The sequence below is a fragment of the Podarcis liolepis genome (assembly GCF_965112155.1).
Source record: "Podarcis liolepis genome assembly, chromosome: 11".
In the NCBI taxonomy this organism is placed as follows: domain Eukaryota; kingdom Metazoa; phylum Chordata; class Lepidosauria; order Squamata; family Lacertidae; genus Podarcis; species Podarcis liolepis.
The window spans coordinates 11,672,303-11,693,694 of record NC_139565.1 but is presented as its reverse complement, the minus strand read 5'-3'; the positions used below and the strand labels follow the sequence as shown (position 1 = coordinate 11,693,694).

General features: G+C 44.0%; 1 protein-coding gene across 3 annotated transcripts in view; it reads right to left on the bottom strand.

The window, feature by feature from the left end:
• Positions 1–20,682, bottom strand: part of LOC310688440 (kelch domain-containing protein 3-like) — an 81,646-nt gene extending 60,964 nt beyond the window's left edge. The window contains exons 1-8 of one of the 3 annotated variants that reach the window (XM_083464948.1): positions 20,482–20,682; positions 17,756–17,827; positions 16,324–16,396; positions 15,921–15,963; positions 14,292–14,370; positions 8,138–8,226; positions 5,018–5,164; positions 3,961–4,012 (exon numbers count right to left, since the gene is read on the bottom strand). In XM_083464948.1, coding sequence (XP_083321074.1) covers positions 3,961–4,012; positions 5,018–5,164; positions 8,138–8,226; positions 14,292–14,370; positions 15,921–15,963; positions 16,324–16,396; positions 17,756–17,817 — 545 coding nt within the window. In that variant the 5' untranslated portion in view covers positions 17,818–17,827; positions 20,482–20,682. The remainder of the gene's footprint in view (positions 1–3,960; positions 4,013–5,017; positions 5,165–8,137; positions 8,227–14,291; positions 14,371–15,920; positions 15,964–16,323; positions 16,397–17,755; positions 17,828–20,481) is intronic. The other 2 variants (XM_083464947.1, XM_083464946.1) reach the window with 2 other exon arrangements.
• Positions 20,683–21,392: the final 710 nt, after the last annotated feature.

Here is a 21,392-nt window from a genome sequence, read left to right as displayed (position 1 = left end):
ACTACTACTGAGAAGGCACTGTAACTCCACTTCTCACAGGGAGGGAACCAACAGAAGGCCCTTGGAGCTGGCCCTCAGTGTCCAGGCTGAACGATGGGGGTGGAGACGCTCCTTCAGGTATACTGGGCCAAGGCCATTTAGGGCTTTAAAGGTCAGCACCAACACTTTGAATTGTGCCCTGAAACGTACTGGGAGCCAATGTAGGTCTTTCAGGACTGGTGTTATGTGGTCTCGGCGGCCGCCCCCAGTCACCAGTCTAGCTGCCACATTCTGGATTAGTTGTAGTTTCCGGGTCACCCTCAAAGGTAGTCCCATGTGGAGCGCATTGCAGTAGTCCAAGCGGGAGATAACTAGAGCATGCACCACTCTGGCAAGACAGTCTGTGGGCAGGTAGGGTCTCAGCCTGCGTACCAGATGGAGCTGGTAAACAGCTGCCCTGGACACAGAATTGACCTGCGCCTCCATGGGCAGCTGGGAGTCCAAAATGACTCCCAAGCTGTGCACCTGGTCCTTCAGGGGCACAGTTACCCCATTCAGGACCAGGGAGTCCTCCATGCCCACCCGCCCCCTGTCCCCCCAAAAACAGTACTTCTGTGGTTGTTTGTGCGTGTAGAAGCTTACCTACTGCACAAAGTTAATATCTACATTATTTGCTCCTCCTACTTTTCCTTCTGGTCCCACCCACCACAAGAATTTGGCCCCCTCAATGTTGCCCGTAGTGGAAGAAGCCGGGGTCTGAAAAGGGTTCCCCAACCCTGCTAATCTTATCTACTCAGAAGTGAGCCCTGTGAAGTTCAATGGGGCTTACTTCCTTTTGCCTGCCTGGCATGAGTATCAGAATTCGTGGAGGCTGAGGAAAAATCGCCACTAATTTGTCATGCTTGTGTTTTGTGCTAGTGCATTGTGTTGCCTAATGATTTTAGGTTGGCGGCAATTTGTCACGTTCAGGTTCCTGGGCATTCTCCAGAGCGTTATTAATGAACAAAGCGTTGCTCACTGCACTCTGAGCGAGCATAGAATAATTTTTCATAAGCCGGTCTTAGCTATTCCAGTTATGGTGGTACTAGTGGAAGAGAGAATGGCTCCAGTGAAGGAAAAAAACCATTTTGGGAACAAGACTCCTTTAATATAGTTAAGCAAACATCTGAGGTGAGCAGCAAAGCGTGTTCTCCCTAGCAGAGAGCACGTGTTGCGGTTGGGAACAGGCCACCCTCCAGTGACTAGGCAAATTTAGTTGAATCCCGACCATTTAAATGGTTAAACTGGGTTGCTGGGGTGTTTTGATTGTTGCCAATTCGGAGGATGGGTCAGAGTCTATATATACAGGGGCCAGACGTTGGCACGGCCTCTTGGCCGTTTTGCATCGGATCACCCGCCCTCCCTCCCTTGTTTAAGGGGGGTATTGAAGGATTGCTTGACCTTGCTATGCCTGTCATGGGGTCGTTCGCCTTGGTGCGAGGGCCTGGTAGGAATTTTGCCATCTGGCTGATTGGCTGGTGCCATTTGGTTTTTGCCTACTGCGTAGCAAATCGTCACAACTTGTAAGGTTGGCGGTTAGGCATTGGTTAAATTGGTGCTTGGAGGGGTAAGTGCCTATCCCTCCAAATGATGCGAATGGGAATTCCGTTAAAGGAAATCCAGGGGCTTGCCATTCTTTCGTCCTTGTCCCCGGAGTCGGACTTGGGCCGGGCAAGACCCCACCGGAACATGAGGGTGAGAGGTGTTAGTCTGATTCCCAGCTTCATTCTCACCCAATACTTGTTTCCCACGCTGGCTTCCGCTGGTGTCCGGAAGGCCAGCTCTGTCCCTGAGGGCAAGGACAGATAGTCATAACCAATGCCTAAGCAACCACTCACATTTTTGTATTTGAATAAAGTTGTGGCCAAAATTATGCCAAAAACCTTAAACAAAAATTGATGTGTGAAGTGTGAATTATTGGGGGGCTACTGTGACTCAACATGCAATTATTCTCAGCCGAGCACTTGAGGAGCAAAATGTGCCATTTCATTTCATTTCATTTTTATTTATTTATTGAATTTATATACCGCCCTACACCCGGAGGTCTCACAGTTTATTTTTTACTTATTATTACATTTTTAACCCAAGTTTCCTCCAAGGACCTCAAAGTGGTATATTTGGTTTCTTCCCCTTCCCATTTTATGCCCAGAAGGAGTATAGATGCATAGATGGCCAGGAATCAAAGGAAATTATACACTATTAGCCTTCCTCAAAGTCAAACCCTCACAATTGTATCAAACTCCCTGTAGAACTAGTTGAAGACCCGTCAAGTGTCCCCGTTTTCCTTTTAAGCTATTTCTCCTCTCCTTCAAAGGAAGACTCGGCAATATTTAGCCAGGCAATAAAATTCACATCCATTCATGACATGGCACAAAGTGTTGACTAGGTCATAAAGGCAGCATTCAGATCCCATTACTGGTATGGTTGAGTATTTCACTCCCAATTAAACAAAAATTATGCGCTGTTCCAGCTCAAGCTTCAATGGGACACAGAGATAATTATATTCTCTTGTTTCCTTGTTTATTTGGAATGGCAAAGGAGGGCATTTTCTCAGAATCCATTTGGTGCCACCATTAACAGAGCTCTCCCCTTTGTCAGGAAAAGAATATATAGGGATCAACTTTTTATGATAAGAAGAATGACCACTGTATTCAAGAATGTTTGGCCAGCATCTTTTCAGCTCCTAGGGCCTTCTGCCTATGCACGGGAGAAACTCATGGCTTCCCGAAACAAGCTTGGGTTCAGACAATAAGTGGGTCTTATCCTTCTGTACACCACCCCAGAACCCAGAAAACAAGTCCCCACAGACTTGCTTACTCATTTTTATGGCCTCTATCCTCATGCTAAGTAAGATGCAAGGGCAGAATTAATTTATTTTTTTTTATTATTATTTTGACAAAGTAATAATCATAAATAAGAATAAAAATATGCACCCCACCACCAAGACCATTCCATTGTAACTATCCAAACCTCCCAAAATTTCAACACCTCTTGAGATAGTTTGACCCCCTTCTGTTTCAACAATACAAATTCTACAAACACCGTCCATATCTCCTCAGAATAATTTCTCCTGCATATTCCCCATCTAACCTTAATGACACATGTTCATTTATCATTAACAGTTATATCCCACAGCTCTTTATGCCAGGCGCATATGAAGGGGGGCGGTCCACCCTGGGTGCTACTCTGGGGGGGTCACAAGATGGCCCGCTGCCTTCCCCCAGGTGTAGAGCAGTTGAGGGTGCATGCGGCGTCTGTTCGGCCTGCCACACGTGCGCCGCCCGCATGTGCGCCGCGCATGCACAGTCTGTACGCGCGCTGTGCATGTGCCACCAGGCAGTTCGCCCCGCCCTTCGGCACCCTACATCAGGTGCTGGAGAGACTTCCGCCGCCATTGCTTTATACCATTCTTCCATTTTATATTCTGCTTGCCCCTTCCAATTCCTTGCTATAATAATGTGTGCAGCTGCCGATAAATTTGTGAGGAAGTCCTTCATTGCCTGCGAACCTTCTACCCCATCGTAAATTGATAAAATTGCTACTGTACCTCTGGACTTTCAGTCAGCTTTAATCCAGTGATTTCTGTTATCTCCTTAAACACCCTTTGCCAAATTTTTTTGTAGATTTACACCCCCACCACATGTGAACATAATTTCCTATTTCCTGGCATCCCCTCCAACATAGCACGGAATATTCCCTTTGTACTATTAATGCAAGACCTTCCTTTACTCTTCTTCTGTATATATGAATGGCAAGGTCACACGAACGGTGGAGGGATGGTCCTTACACTTCAAATATTATTCCACCTTCATCAGCAGTTTCTCTGGCGGATAACATGACTAAACTATCTTTTACTTGTGCTTTTCTTATTCCATTTCAACTCTAGTGTTAACAAGCAACTAACCTAAAAATTAAAAATATTTTAAAAAATCAGCAACTAACCTGGCACCAGGGGCTGAACCAGCGGTTTTGACTGGGGTCCAGCTTTGGGACACTGAAAGATAACATAAACTGTCACAATAGCAAAGGTGTTATGACAAAAAAATGCAACAAAAATGGAAGAATGGCATTCCATATAACCGTGGGTGGGAGGCAAAAATAGTGGCCCTTAGGTATTCTGGACTCCAGTTCGCATCATTCCTGGTCATTGGCCTTGCTGACTGGGGCTAATGGAAATTGAAACCCCAAAACACTGGCTACCTCTGCAGTTTAATATTATTTTTTTCCTATCAAAACAGGGACCCATATGAGTGAAGGTGAGTCTATGTACTTTTTAATCCACAGTTACCGACATAAAAGGTGTGTGCCCTCAAAAAGAGTGCCTTCTCTGCGTGCTGAAATCCCAAGGGAGCAGAAAAGACTATCTATGTATGCAACCACAGCTGAACGGATGTTATTGGCCCAGAGATGGAAAGAAGATAAAGTTCCTACCAGAGAAAAATGGCAAATCAAGTTGATGGACTATGCTGAAAAGGCTAAAATGACCGGGAGAATCAAAAATTGGGAAGACCAAAATGTTAATAAGGAATGGGGAAAATTTATAACTTATCTTAAAGACCATTGTAAACAGTTAAAATCGCTAGTAGGATTGGAATATCACTTGTAGTTTAAGGGTGAATTTTACAATGGTAAAAGATTTGGATCATCATAAAAGATGGAGGAAACGATGTAGCAAATAACAACAAAGAGAAATCAAGGAGCGCTTCTATATATTATACCGACAATACAGCTCTTCACCCTGACCTCTGACACCAGAGATATTTAAATTTTTTGGACCCTCCCTATTTTTCTGATGAAAATTGTCTTAACTGATTTTTAGAAATATATATTTATATTATTTTAACCAGACTTAGGGTTTTATGCTGAAGAGCAAGAAAGAACCCTAGAATCAAGTAAGCTCTATTTGCACTTATGGCTATAGTCTGCACTATTGCACGGTTGTGGATTGATTGACCACATACGAAACCAAATTTCTTAAAGGAGATTTAGTTCTACTCACCCGTGTTGAACACGTGCAGGTCATCAACAGCTTTTCCACATAGTGTACCCCCATATACGTAGATGTTTTCTCCAACTGCAGCTGAACTGTGATTGAGAGTCTGGGGTGCGATGCCAGTGGCTGCAACTTTCTGCCACATTAAGGAACCTTAAGATAAGGAAATAACAGTAAATTAGTCTCTTATCCTAGAGTGGGCTGGGGGAGGAAGGAATTCACTTTCTCATTCTGCTTGTTCTACAAAATACTGAAACCTGTCTAAAAGAGGCTAGCTGTGCAGCCAATTTCAAAAGTTGGCAAAAACCTTGCCTTTTCAGGAAGGCTTTCGGTTTTTAAATGGCTATTTTATCTGAACTGTTTCTTTTTTTAAAAAAAGCTGTCTCTTTGTATTTTTAAAAAATAGTTTTTACTTCTTCTGTATTTTGCTAAATCACTGAGAATTTACTATCTGTTTTGCCATGAAATTATGACATCTATTCCACTACTTCTCTCATGCATATTTCAGCAAAAGAGCTCACAAATTGGGTATTAGCTTTCAGTACCGTACTATATATATAGTGCTACCTCGGATTAAGTACTTAATTCGTTCTGGAGGTCCGTTCTTAACCTGAAACTGTTCTTAACCTGAAGAACCACTTTAGCTAATGGGGCCTCCCGCCACTGGAACACGATTTCTCTTCTCATCCTGAAGCAAAGTTCTTAACCCGAGGTACTATTTCTGGGTTAGTAGAGTTTGTAACCTGAAGCGTATGTAACCTGAAGCATATGTAACCCGAGGTACCGCTGTACTCAGATGTGCAATCAGATGCAAAAAGGTGTGTGTTGTAGTATGTGGTGGTCTTGTTAAAGCTTACTGGGAAATGGTATATAATGGTATATAATGAAATAAAAAGGATGTTTAAAATAACCTTTGTAAAAAAAAACACCACAAGCTTTTCTTTTGGGAATTATAGGGACAGAACTATCGAAAATGCATAGAAATTATTCATGTATGCTACTGCAGCGGCAATAATGTTATTCGCTCCAAAATGGAAAGAAGCAGAAGTCACAGCAAAGGAAGAATGGATACAAAAACTTGTGGAATATGCAGAATTGGCGAAACTTACCAGAAGAATAAGAAATCAAGCTAACATTTTTTATTTTATTTTACAAAAGAATTGAAATGGTTTATGAATATTTACAGATAAATTATAAACAGATAAAGACATTGGCAGGTTTATTGTAATAATCTGCAGTTTCATAATAGTATATACTTAAAGAAGATGAATAAATGAGTAAATTAAGTTCATTTGGATATGCAGATGATATTAAAAAAATAAACTGAAGGAACTGCAGAAAGAGGGGGGAAGGAAGTCAAATTTTGAAATGTCAAAATGATTGTAAAATAGCGCTGTGGGTTAAACCACAGAGCCTAGGGCTTGCCGATCAGAAGGTCGGCGGTTTGAATCCCTGCAACGGGGTGAGCTCCTGTTGTTCGGTCCCTGCTCCTGCCGACCTAGCAGTTCGAAAGCACAAAGTGCAAGTAGATAACCTCACTTCTCGCAGGGAAGGAACCGCCAGAAGGCCCTTGGAGCTGGACCTCAGTGTCCTGGCTGAATGATGGGGGTGGAGACGCTCCTTCAGGTCTACTGGGCCGAGGCCGATTAGGGCTTTAAAGGTCAGCACCAACACTTTGAATTATGCTTGAAAACGTACTGGGAGTCTTTCAGGACCACTGCTATGTCGTCTCGGCGACTACTCCCAGTCACCAGTCTAGCTGTCGCATTCTTTCGTTGTAGTTTCTGGGTTACCTTCAAAGGTAGCCCCACGTAGAGCACATTGTAGGAGTGGGGAGCGAGGCCAGAATTTGTCATGCCCCCCAGTCCTCATGCTGCCTTCCCAAAGCTAGCTAAATGAGATACCGGGCTTTGGGAAAGAGGCACAAAGCTCTGGAAGGGTCCCAGAGACCTTCTACCTCCTCTCCAAACTGAACTAGGCTTTGGGGAGGACTCTAGGACCCTGCCAGAACCCTCATGCCTCCTTCCCAAAGCTCAGTACCTTGCTTACCAAGATTTGGGAAGGCAACATGGGGGCTGCAAGGGCTGCGGGAAGGGGGGAGCTCAAATGTTGCCGAGGGCCACCCAAAAAGGCATCGAGGGCCACATGTTGCACCACCCTGCTCTACTGTAAAGGTGCCAGTTTTGTTCGCCCATGCAGAGACTCTCCAGTGAAAAACTGCATGAGCTGCGGCTGACCGGGAGTGCCGAAACTGCACCCCAAACCATCCATTCATGTAACCTTGTGCAGCAGATCTGGGGAAACGTTCACTTTTGCTTTCCAGGAAGCAGTCAGCGTTTGTTTTCATTGCAATTTCTTTTTAAAATTCCAGCCAAAATTGGGGTTGGGTTGTTGCTCCAGGCTAAACTCCCCAGGCTAAAACACCCAGCGTCTTACAGTATTTCCCCTTCTGGAACTAATCAGTCTAAAGTGGGATTTAAAATATGGTACATTATGAACTGGCATTCAGTAATGAGGGAGCCTTTGATTTGGAACATTCTCAGCAGGGAACCTAACCCAAGAGCCAAATCACCTTCACTGAGCAAAGGGAAGATATATCTTAAAAGGAGCTTGAAATGAGCTACATTCCTTTCCGTTCTCTAGGTGCCATGGGAAAGGCAGCTTCAGAGCTCCATGGCAATAGACCTAATTGAATGGCATTCATCTTTCATTTGTTCAACCACTATGAGATATATTTGTGCAAAATGAGCTCCGGTTTGCCATGAATAGAAATAATAAATAAACTTACTGGAGGGAAATAATAAGTTAGGAACAAGGAGCCGGGACACCCAGTCGAGTTTTTGTTTATATCTTTCAAAGCTTGCAATTTTAAAATGATTAGCTTTTTCAGCAAAGCTGGTTTGTCCCTCCCCCATCCCACCATCATGACCAAGTTACCTCAGAAAGACAAGTTTGAGGGAAAGGGTGGGATCATCAAAATTCGTAGTTGCATGCTGCCACTGTTGCCCCCAAACAATAATAAATTAATAAATGCTTTTTATTCTACAAGAGCAAAAGGCTCTTTGACTTGCCGTTAACTAAATGAACTATAAATCCCTGGCAATCTAATTCCATGTTTTTACTCACCAAGATCAAAGGTGTAGACTCCTGGAAGGCAACGCTCAGCATTCATGCTTGAACAACCTCCAAATAAATATATCTTGCCTTTTACTACACTGTAAAGCAAAGTTGAGAAATTTTACAGTTGGCCATAAACCACCTCCCCCATGGCTAGAATTTTGTATGGAAAATATACACTTATGGTCACAGTGGACATTACCAAGCTCTTTTATCCTATGGCAGTACAGTTGTATCTATAATCTACATTCTGGGCAGATTTTACTTTTGACCGGCTCATAACCTGTAGCTGTACAACTCCTTATTTCACTTTTGGCAATGGGCTGACTCAGTGTATACATTCGTAAACAGATTGCTCTGTGGGAAACAGTTAAAGGAAACCAAAAGGTGAGCAATTCCAGCGAGGAAAGATGTAAGTGGCAGAATATAGCACTACTCAACTAATGAAGTGGCTGGGCTGCTGGTGGACAAACTGGCATGCTCTGTGAATACTAACCTGGATGAGGAAAAAAGTATTGGTGATATGGAGAGAGTGTCTCTAAGACCCTTAAACATGCTTGTGAGGTAGAATAAGCTTTTGGGGGGTCGGTCGGTCATGTACTGTTCAGAGAATTCACCTAAACAATTCAGAGACCAAGAACTCACACCCGCGAGAATTTAGGTTGAAATAGAAGAGCATTCATTTATTACAGTGGGATAGGGAAAGAATTTCAATTGCACATTAAGCAGTGTGGCGCTGCACAAAACCATTTGGGCATTTTCTCAAGGGAATGTTGTCAAGGGCTCCATGCCAGAGGCGCATAGACACAAAGCCCAAAGCAGGCAGGGCAAGACACACATACATGCTTCTTCTTTGGCGATCAGTCATAGTCGAGTAAGATTGTCTTCCATGAAAACGGTCTTAACAGTGAGTCTGCAAGTGACTGTGGAAGCCGATTCTGGATCCACACGTCCTTCCATAGTGGGGACATAGGTTTCCGGGTGGGAGTTGATCACGGTGAGGATTTGCCAAATGTGCTTTTCTCTTAGCACGTTTCTCCCTTGCGTCCTGAGTTTTTGCTTCTTCAAAGTCCACGATGTCTTTGGTACAGGCTATTATCCAATTGGAGTGTTGCAGGCCAGTGATTCCCAGTTGCCAGTGCTTATATTACTTTTTTTTACATTTACCTTGAGAGCGTCTTTAAAACTCTTTTGTTGTCGACTGGTATTACGCTTACCATTCTTAAGTTGGGAATAGAGTAGCTGCTTTGGAAGATGATAATCAGGCATCCCAACATGACCAGTTCAACGAAGTTGATGTTGAAGAATCGTTGCTTCGACACTGGTGATCTTTACTTCTTCCAGCACACTGACATTAGTTCACCTGCCTTCCCAAGTGATGTGTAAATTTTTTCGGAGACACCGTTGATGGAATCTTTTGAGGAGTTGGAGATGGTGTTTATAAGTGGTCCATGTTTCACAAGCGTACAGTAAAGTTGGTAGTACAATAGCTTTGTAAACAAGCAAAACACACACTTACAAAACTCTCACACACACTCATAAACACACACGCAGATGTGTGATCCAAAAGGAGCTCCCTCTAAGCCCTTTTGTGCATATTGGACATAGTGATATATATATTCAAATAAACTATCTGGATAGAAATACAAATCCAGACACTTCTTTAAAGAAAAATCCACTGTTTTTTCAAGCTAGCTGACATATTTGTGGGGGGAGAAGGTGTGAAATGCCCCAAGTAGCTTTGACAGATGTTGGCTCACAATGTTTGTAGACCTTTTGCACATTTTTGCTAGTGCCATGCTCAGGTTGGCAGAGATATGCATTTTATTTGTGAACATTTTTTACAAAAAAAAAACTTCAAAAGAGAAGCTTTTAAAAAATTGAGGGAAAATAATTGTACGCTATTCCAAAAGTGAAATGCAGTGGTTTTTTCCCTTCTAAAAAAATATTTAGGGGTACTCTCATTTTCCTACTCCTATTGAAATACTGCCCCTCAATGAGGCCAAACTTAGATTCACAAAATGTTTAGGGGTATGCATACCCCGTGTACCCCCAGAAAAAAGCACTGGTGAAATGTTTTCCAGGCCACCCCCCCCCCCCTATAAAAGACTTTTTAAAAATATAAATTGTGTTGGCATCTATCCGTAGTAGACATTTGAGGGAGGAAAAAAAGTTTCATTGTTATTTAGAGAAAGTTGTCCCAGCATTGGCTTTAGGAGGACTCCGATTCGGATGGTGGAGTAGTTGCCTCTCATGAGAGGAAGTCATAGAACTGTAGAGTTGGAAGGGACCACAAAGGTCATTTAGGCCAACCCCCTGCAATGCAGAAATCTTTTGCCTGACATTGTCTGACATTGAGATTGTTGTAAACGAAAATCTGCCCTTTCCCCTTATGGGGTAGCCAAGAGCCCATATAGAGTCCTACAGAGGTTCCTTATTGGTAGGAGAAAATAACAGAGGCCAACCAGAGAATATTGAGAAGCAAAGCAGCTAGTAAGCCTGATCTTTATTAATCATAGAATCATAGAGTTGGAAGAGACCACAAGGGCCATCGAGTCCAACCCCCTGCCAAGCAGGAAACACCATCAGAGCACTCCTGACATATGGTTGTCAAGCCTCTGCTTAAAGACCTCCAAAAAAGGAAACTCCACCACACTCCTTGGCAGCAAATTCCACTGTCGAACAGCTCTTACTGTCAGGAAGTTCTTCCTAATGTTTAGGTGGAATCTTCTTTCTTGTAGTTTGGATCCATTGCTCCGTGTCCGCTTCTCTGGAGCAGCAGAAAACAACTTTCTCCCTCCTCTATGTGACATCCTTTTATATATTTGAATCTGTTGCAACAGGGTCCTCGTTCACCACATGCAGGAGGGAGGAGGAACCCAGAACAATGGCGTGCAAGGCCTTATATAGACATTTTAAATTCCCTGCCCTGGAGCTCAAGACCACCCCTCCATACACCATACATACATCACAGAAGGGGTGTAACCTAAGACTACCCCCCAGATACATCACAGAAAAGGCCGTCTAAAGCAGAAATCTGAGTGGTTTGTTTACCTCCTGTCTGCCAGGTTACCTGTTTAACGGTCACTTGATTGGATTGCCTGGGGAGCCTGGCCAGTCTTTTGTAATGATAAATACTTACAGTGGTACCTCTAGATATGAACGGGATCCGTTCCGGAGCCCCGTTCGCATCTAGAAGCAAACGTAACTAGCGACGGCACGTCTGCGCACGCACGCGTCGCTTTTTGCTGCTTCTGCGCATGACATCATTTTGAGCGTCTGCACATGCGCAGGCGGTGAAACCCCAAAGCAACGCACTCTGTTTCTTACAGGTTGCCACGGAGCGCAACTCGAACGCGCTCAACCCGAAGCGCATTCAACCCGAGGTATGACTGTAGTTCCTGAGCCAGGTCACAGCTCACACCCTAATCATATCTTAAATGTGCCCTTAAGATAGGATTTGTGAAGGAAAAGGCAATGGGGAGACATTTCCATTTTCCTTTGACCTTGCAGTGAAAACATTTGCTCAGTTTGGGAATCAAAATGGTTTCACGTTGGTCTTCCTGTACTGATCTATGTACATGCTTGGTTGGTAGACTTATGAACGTTTAACATATATCTAAGACCTCAAAATTCCTATCACAAGATCCTTGCCCTAGTGCTGGGACATTCCTTGGCCACTGCCACCGTCCTGGGTCCTAAAAGTAGCAAAACTGAGCTGCACGGGTGACATTTCCCCCCACTCTCAAGTGGACCAAGCTCCAGGACTGAGGTGCTACAGTGTTCACTACTGAAACCCACGTAGTTCTTCTCTTAAACTTTCTTCCCCCAACTTTCCTCCAGCATTTTGAAACCTGTTACAGGCAATATGGTTTCCATATGGGCCATGCCTGTGCAAAAGGCAGCAAAAGAAACAGCATAAATCAGAGGCAAAGTTTTTTTAAAAAAAAGCATGCAGAGAATCCAAATGATAAACATATGGGAACAATTAAATGTAAGGGGAGCTCAATGAGCAGATATTAGCTGCTTAAAATAGCTCCTGAGCCCCTTCTTCTGGGTTTGGGAGATTGCTCGGCTTTGTTTTACTTCCCTGGGCCAATAGTGAATGCAAAGACATGCAGCCTGATCTTAATCTTGCTTACTAGGCCTGTTGTCCATTTTAATGGAAAATAAGGTGCTTTCAGATGTGAGTGATTTAACAGCATCAAATAATTGCTCTTCAAGCTGCAAACAAAATAGCAGCTCTGCTTCTAGACCTCTGGAAGACAAAGGGCCAGGGCAAGGATTCCCCCTTTTTCCAGACTGAAATTTGGGGGGGGGGGACAATTTTCATGGGTATCACATCCTCCCTTATTACAGTCATATTTGTGGTTGAAGCTGCCCCCACATTTGTTTGGGAGAGTTTGAGAAGGAGAAAAAAATTAAAGCAATGCTACAGTGGTACCTCAGGTTAAGTACTTAATTTGTTCCATAGGTCTGTTCTTAACCTGAAACTGTTCTTAACCTGAGGCACCACTTTAGCTAATGGGGCTTCCTGCTGCTGCCACACCGCCACTGCACAATTTCTGTTCTCATCCTGAAGCAAAGTTCTTAACCCGAGGTAATATTTCTGGGTTAGCGGAGTCTATAACCTGAAGCGTATGTAACCTGAAGCATATGTAACCCGAGGTATCACTGTATTTGTTAAAGCGTTGAAGATGATTCCTAGAGTGGAAGACCACAGAGAAGGAAATGGCTAGAGCAAGCTGGCTCGACTTTTCATACCTTCCATGGGATCTGTAAGCCTGAAACACCCTGAGGGCTCTGTCCCTGGTCACAACATAACAGACTCCATTAGGAAACTGCTGGATCTGATTGAACACAGCAAAACAACCAAACTCCCACCGATGATCATGTCCCTGGACATCCTCAAAGCCTTTGATTGTCTGGAATGCAAATACCTAATAGCAGTATTAACCAACATGAAATTTGTCCCCATCTTCCTACAGTGTGGTTTATCTGGGCCTGTGCAATCCTTGCTGTGATGGGGTGCAACACAGCCTTCAACACACCTTTTTTATTTTCTTAACCTGCAATTTTGTCCAAATCAGAGAATGGCGACTCAGGAGTTTTTTTAAAAAGGCATTTATGAAAATTTGCTTTGGGATAAGTTTGCCGGTGTTGCAATAAACAAAAAAGGCAGGCAGGCACAGGCAAAAGGGTTTCAGGCTTCCAGACCCCAAGGAAGGTAGGAAGGTACTGAGGAGAGCAGCAAACAATAAACCATGTGAATACATTCCACCAAGCACTGCCCACCAGTGGATGGAAAACATCTGCATAGTTTCTGGAGGCGCTGGCATTGAAACTGCTTGTGTGAAAGCACAAACCCAAACATGGAAACAGCGAGCCACATCTGTATTAATGCCACAGTGAGGACATAGATGGAGTGCATTTAATAATACCCCAAGGGCATTCACTAGGAAGCACAGCAAAGGGACTGAGAGGATTAAAGCAATCACTGCCAAGCTTATCCGAAACAGGATACAGGTGAAAGAAACAGCACCTCTAGGGCTACTAGAAAATGGAAATCAGGAAACCAAGTGAGGAATAAAGCAAACAGCAAAAATACGACCAGAGAAGACGAGCACCACGCCTGTAAATGTGCTCTCTAAATACATCTCTCACTACCAAAAACGTAGCTATAGGCTTTCTTTTGTTATAAAGTTAAAACAAAAAGATGAGCACCATGTTTATGTTACTGAATTTATTGTACTGGTTGACTCCGTGGGCAAGCTGGATATGACAGCTTTGTCTGTTACGTGAAGTGCACGGCTAACACTAATTGAGCATTTTCATCTTCATAACTGCTAAACACAAAGCTCTGGATTTTGGTCATCGGTTTTCTCTCAGATTTGTCAATTCTCAGATGCTCACAAATTAATAATAATATATGCTTGGTGGTAGTTGGGTTTTCTTATGGCTGTGCAGAGTGATTAATCACTGTAAGTATTTGCATCTCAATCAGATGCACATTTACATGGGCGGCAGGCTCTTAATTCCAATATATTTCCTTCCACATATGCATGCTTAGGTGAGAGAATAGGCCCGCCTTCTTGTCATTTCAGCGATCGACATAAAAGTACTAGAAACAACCAGCGTTTATTTTGCTGAATTGTTTGCTTACCAAAGTGAATGACCTTCTCTTGGACAAGGAATGTGCCCATCTTGTGGTATCCTTTCCCATGTCAAATCAGTGGAAGTAACTGAAAATGAATGAACTTGAGATGATTGGTATGTTTACACACATACACAAACATATATCTATACATCCATACAGTGTTTCGGTTTCAAAACATACTGGCTAAAGCTACAAATGTTAACCAGAAGGTTGGTGGTTTGAGTTCACCCAGGGATGGCTGTGGGCAGGATTCCGAATCCGACTTCTACAATTCTATGATTCTACAAGCATCTATTTTAATGTGCAGTCAATTTTAGTTATTCCTACCTACTCTACAACCCTAGAGTCTGGCAAGACTGGCCCGTACGGGCAGGGGTACCTTTACCTTTACCATTATTTCAGGGGTGTTGTGGTGGCAGTGGCAGGGATGACAACAAGAGGAGACCATTCCCATTTTGCCTCAGGTGATGAAATGGGGCAGATTACCCCGGGTAACAGCAGTGCATCTGATGGCAGTGCTTTGATTTGCTTAAACCTAAACTTGGATCTTATCCATTAGAACTACTCCCTGCAGCAAGTTTTCTAAAGTTAACAACAAAACGCCAGCAATTGCTCTCAAGTTTATACGTCTTTTAAAATCTTTATTCCCATAATTCTCTCATATTGTCTAATACTTCTAAGAGCAGGATGAAAAGTAACAGGAGAATGGGCATCCTTGCCATGTCCTCTTCTGTATATCACAGGATTAAGTCAAATATTTACTAACCGCTATCTGTGCTGTCTGTGATGTATAAATTGATTTCACCCATTTAATAACATTATTTCCAAAGTTCATTTATTGCAAAACTAAAAAAAAAAAAAATAAAAATCCCAGTTCAGGTTGTCAAAGGCCTTTTCTGCATAAAAAAAAAATTATAGCAGCTTGCTTTTTCATTATGATTCAAATATTCAAGATGTCTAATGCAGGCATAGGCAAACTCCGGCCCTCCAGATGTTTTGGAACTACAGTTCCCATCATTACTAGCTAACAGGACCAGTGGTCAGGGATGATGGGAGTTGTAGTCCCAAAACATCTGGCGGGCCAGAGTTTGCCTATGCCTGGTCTAATGCATTTCTTTCATTGTCTCTTAACTGTCTTTTAAGCAAAAACCCACAATGAATTGCTTAAAGCTAAACTTGGAGATGAGATGTAAGGCTAGCAGAATGACTATTTCTATAGGAAATACTGCGAATATGTAGAGTACATATGTGGCTCAATAAATAAAAAGGTATGTTTAAGAAAATCACAAAACCTGCGAGTGCGTGATCACACTTGCACCCAACAGTTCTGCTTATGCCTTATTGACCAAAAAAAAAACAAAAAACTGGACCACAGTAGGTGCATTCATACCAGGGGAAAAGATAACTTTGTTGTTGTACAGCTGTTCAAACTAGCCTGGGAGGAGAGAAAAAAACACTCTAACCTTAATCCATTCTAGTCTCATTGTTTGCAATACACTTCCACAATTTTATAGTGATAAGCCTTTTTTTGCATTACAAATGACTGGTCTATTATAGTGAAATATGTGCCACTCCAAAGGGAGGAATAAACCCACGGAAAAAGCTGCCTGCTAGAAAAGATTAATAGTATCTCACTTGTCAACATGTAGAAGTCATTGAAATATGTTGGCTGATCATCCTAGGAGAGAAAGAGAAAGAGAGATTGAAGCTGATATCTTTATTTACAGGGCATCAATACTGTCATCTAGATAAGGAGCGCTTTTAAAATTACATTCAGGTTTAAGCTATCTCAAGTGACTACCAGTAGAAATAATATCTAAACAGTTACCCGGAGAGAATCTGCAGGCATGTCTCCACAATGCACATTAGTAGACAATGACTGGAATGCAGTGATTCTTCAGTAAGTACTTGTGTACAGTGGGAAATAGAGAATATTTAAAGCAAGCAGCGAGCCATTTATTATACTCCCAACAACAGCAGAATGTCAAACGGTAATGAAATTAACAAAGGACAGCAAACATCAACTGGTGGTACTTACAGACGTATCATTAAAGGAACAGCCTCCAAATATAAATGCTATATTTCCTGCGATTGCCAATGCATGTCCGTGTCTACAGAGCAACATGAAACAATGGTAAATGAATTTGGATGCAGCAATAACAGTGAATCTTTTCCCCCTCACTCAGAGGAGAGGCCAGCCTTACTGTGGGAGCCTATTCGTACAGCTCATTACTCGAGTATAATATGGGTATTAATATGAGAGAGCAAGCTAGCAGTTTCTCATGACCTGAAGCTGACGCAGCCTGGGACAAACTAAGCTTATCCACAAAATCTGTCAGAGAACACCCCCTTCACTTAAAAAAGGAAAGGGTGGAAAAAGAAAAAGAAACCAGTTCTGTGAAATATGTAGAGGGATTATCTGTAGTTTTCCACTTTGATGTCATTATTGCAACAGGGATGATGACTGCTTCTGTGATGCAATCCCTACACACACACACACACACACACACACAGTTTTTTAAATTTTGAAATTTACAAACAATTGTCAAACAAGCAAAATAAAAACAGAATTCTGTAGATTCCCCTGGACTTCCCGCCACCCCTTTGTGGGTCCTTATGTTAACATTTTTTCCTCCTGCAACTTCTCTCTTTTTTTAAAAAAAGATATTTATTAAAGTTTTTAAAATATAAAAAAACCAAAATACAAAATACAACATAAAAACAATTAAAAAACAAATAGTTTTCCATAACATATCTTCCTTACACTTATTTCCCCAGACCTCCTCATACCTCCCTTCTTTGTATTCCACTTCAATTTGTTAGTTCAGCAAATCCTTACCATTAAGCAATGGGGAGATTGGGCACCCCTGTCGTGTCCCTTTTTCTATCTTAAGATAGCAACTTCTCTATTAACCCAAATCTATTAAATCTCCATTACAACCATAGTTCTACGTTATGCTGCAAGTATCATTCCAAACCTACTAATAATTTTAATTGTTTACAGTGATTTTTAAGGTAAATTATATATTTCCCCCATTCCTTATTCAACGTTTGGTCTTCCTGGTTTCTGATTCTTCTGGTCATATTATGCATGACAGCTGCTGCCTTTCATGGTGTGCTTTTTAAAACAATGTTTGGCAAATATGTGATGTGATAAAAAACAAAAGAAGAAAATGGTAAAACTGACCGAGAAAATCTAGACATCACTGTTTAGTATCTCAAAAGTTTTGCTATGGACCATTAATAGCCCCCTTAGTTTAACTATGCACATATTCATAATAAATACTCAGAACTTCAGTATATATCTCATCTGGAACTTATCCTGCTACTATTTAATGTTAAGTGGTATCACAAGCCAATTCAACACAACAAATGTAAATAATAACTGATGTTCTTTAGACAAAAAAAGTATGCAACAATCTGCAACAATTATGTTTCATTATGATACCAGTTTTACCATTATCCCATACCTAGGACTTGGAGCGTCCCCAATCACTTCCTTTGTAATCCAGTGTCCACTTGCTAATGCCATCTTGGAACTACTGAAAAAACATGTATTCAGAAAAAGAGGTATGAATTGTCTTCAGAGTATAGTAGGTTAAAAAAAAAGTTTACAAGTAGATATTTATTATGGGATCCAACAGTACAAGTGGAAATCTACTCCAGGGCTGTCCCTCCACCCCAGTTTTTAGGGGTGCCTCCAGCCTGCCACTATTTTGCGGGATTCATGTGCAAACGGGACTTTTAAGTTTACGTACTTAAAGTGGATTAAATAATTCTGTCAATCTAGCGCAACAAATCCACTTAAAAACACACACACAATCAGACTTATTGTAGTTTGGAAAGTGACGGGGAAAAGCGTTGAAAACTGTGGGATGGACAAATGACTAACAGGAAGAGTTTAAACTAAGGTTACCAGATTTTTTTTCAATGAATCTGGGACACTTTAATTACTTAATTAATTAATGACATACTACATGTTTGGGACGTTGATGCTGCAGCGATGGCGGTGGCAGAGGAGCGGCCGCTGCCTTGACCTCAACCGCCACGTTTCCCCTTCCTCCTAGGCTTCTATCTCCTTTCTCCATGACCCTGGGCAGCCCTGAATTGTTGGTTCTTCAGTGGGGGGGGGGGGAGAGCGGTGCGCTGTGGATCAGGCATGGAAGGCGGCAGCGTGATGCCTCCCTTCCCACCGGAGCAGCCCCAATCCCATCCCTACCTGTGTGCAAGCAGGAGGGGGCGGGGATCCCTCAGCTGGGAAGGGAGGCTTCCCGTTGCCTGAGAGATCCCTGCTTGCACGCAAGCTCTGATAGGCAGCTTGAAGCCTCCCTTCACACCTGAGAGATCCCAGTCCCGCTCCTGCTTGCACGCAAGTACGAGTTGGGAGGCTGCTCCGATAGGCAGCATGAAGCCTCCCTTCACAGCAGTGGCGTAGCGTGGGTTGTCAGCACCCGGGGCAAGGCAAGTAATTTGCGCCCCCTAACCGATGGATTTGCGCCCCCTAACACTAACCCCCAGATGTTGCGCCCGGTGTGGCCGGCCCCCCCTGCACCCCCCCACGCTAGGCCACTGATCCATAGCTAAAAGCAGAAGTCGACAAATGTGTCCTGTTTTTTGCTCTTCAAAATATGGCAACCCGAAGACCCCCAGGGACCGTCCAACCAGCCTAGGAAGTGCGCTCTGGTTGCGGGGGAGGAGACACGAGGCATTGCCATCCACACCTTGAATTGAGGAGGAGCTGGAAAGGTCCTTTGGTTTCACACCGAGGACCCATTTTTTCTCTCTTCTTTTGAGAAAGGGGTGGGAAACGGGATTTGGAGGGCGTGTGTGTGCGCGTAGCTGAGCTCCAGTTGCTCTGGGCATTTCTGGACGGCGCCGGTAGCGTCTCTCCTAACCCCTCCCCACCCCGGTCTCCAGCCCCCGCCCAAAGGCTTCCCCCTACCTGGCCAAAGTTCCACCCGAAGCTGGAGATGCAGTTCGCGCTGCCCACGAAGACGACGCTGAACTCGGAGAGGACGTATTCCTTGCGCTCAGCGCAGCGGTGCAGCTAGCCGCTTGGGGGCCCGGGGCGGCGCGCGCGTCCTGCAGTCAGGGGCGAGTGCCATGGGGGCGAGCCATGGCAGGGCGCGCTGCGTGGAGCCTCGCTGCAGCCTCCCCCTCAGCTGTAGGGAGGCTGAGGCGGTGGGCAGAGGCCAGAGCGGAGCTTGCGGGCAGTTCGCCCGCAGACGCATGGCTCAGGCACGCTGCAGGCGCCGAGGTGTGGCGCCCAGTGCCCCCCGCCTCGCCTAGCTACCAGTGGCATAGGAAGGGGTGCGCGGTGGGTGCGGGGCTGAAAGGACAGACGAGGCTCCAGCAACCACCCCCACCGCCAAGTCCGCCGGTCCTGCAATCCCTTGCACGCTGACTTGGAAGTACAGTGGTACCTCGGGTTACATACGCTTCAGGTTACAGACTCCGCTAACCCAGAAATAGTACCTCGGGAGGGGCAGAGAGCTGCGAGTGCGCCCCCCCAGATGTTGCGCCCGGTGCGCCCGGCCCCCCCTGCACCCCCCACGCTACGCCACTGCTTCACAGCTTAGTTGCTGGGGTCAGGGAAGGTGGAGGCAGCCCGGAAGCTGCATCTTCGAGCCCCTGCACCACCATCACATGGGGACTTCCAAGCAGCTCCTGAAGCCAGCCAGAGCCAACTGCTCCGGGCTGCTGAGACTGCCGCTGCTGCATTTCCCGGGGACATTAGATGAAATCCGGGGACGGAATTTGTCTGGGGACTTATTTCCAAATCCCGGGACTGTCCCCAGGAAACGGGGACGTCTGGTAACCCTAGTTTAAACACTCTGAAAGCAATTCGGGAAGGACGCAGGAAGGATACTTAGTTCTATAACTGTCCTGCAAGCAAATCAGAATAAAGACTCAGTAAAGACTGTCTGTATACAGTGTGCTATACATGTTAACTTTGTGCAAGCAGATCAGGATGAATACACAGGTTGCATGGAGAAGCTTTTAGAGAAAGCAAACGGCTGCAATAAGAAAGGGAATCTGGGTGACACTCAGTTGCATTTGCAGAAGCCCCTCTGGATTTCAATCTGTAAAGAGCCTAATAGTTCTGCTAATTGGCTGTTGCTTGGGAGGGGGGAAAAAGTCATTACAAAGCATGAATAAGAACTGACTTCCTTTCTTTTCCCCATGCTCCACTCACCTGTGGTTCCTTAATCTTTCATCAAGAGCACCGGAAATAGGTATCTGCAAGCTCTATGTATGCCGCCAGATATTAATTTCTAGTCTGCTTTATTCGCCAGCTTTATCTAGCTCTCTGCCTTGCCTTACATCAGTTGCTATGACACTGTGGTACACAGAAAGAAACACACACCTCACAGTTGTCTTTCTGACTCCACATTATTTCCGGGTTACCTGGAGCCATGGCAACTTAAACAGAGCCTTCCCATACTGTATATTCCGGCCACACAATGTAAAAAACTCACGTCATTTTATCTCCAGGACAGGAACCACCTGTTACATCTCTGCATGGCAGGCTGCCATAAAAGCCACAGTACTTTGCTTAAGGTGCTGGAAATGATACCTCTGCGAGGTAGGAACTCCAAATCCCAGGATTCTTTGAGGGAAGTCATGTGGTTTCAATGTGCATGGAACACGCTTTAAATATATACAGTGGTACCTCAGGTTAAGAACAGGTTACTTCGTTCTGGAGGTTCGTTCTTAACCTGAAACTGTTCTTAACCTGAGGTATCACTTTAGCTAATGGGGCCTCCCGCTGCCGCCGCGCCACCGGAGCACGATTTCTGTTCTCATCCTGAAGCAAAGTTCTTAACCCGAGGTGCTATTTCTGGGTTAGCGGAGTCTGTAACCTGAAGTGTCTGTAACCCGAGGTACCACTGTAGTGCAGATCTGGGTAATCAGAACAGGAAATGGGTCTAGGAGTCCAGTTTTTATACCCTTCTGGACAAAGGCCGCAAAGGAAAATTCAGCATTGATGGGATCAAAGGGGGTGATGAAAGAGATGACCGCATGGGAGTTGTGGGGTCAGGAAGATGGGATGTTCTTTTGTGGAGACAGGTTGTCGTATTCACTTTCTAGCTAGTCTGATTAGAT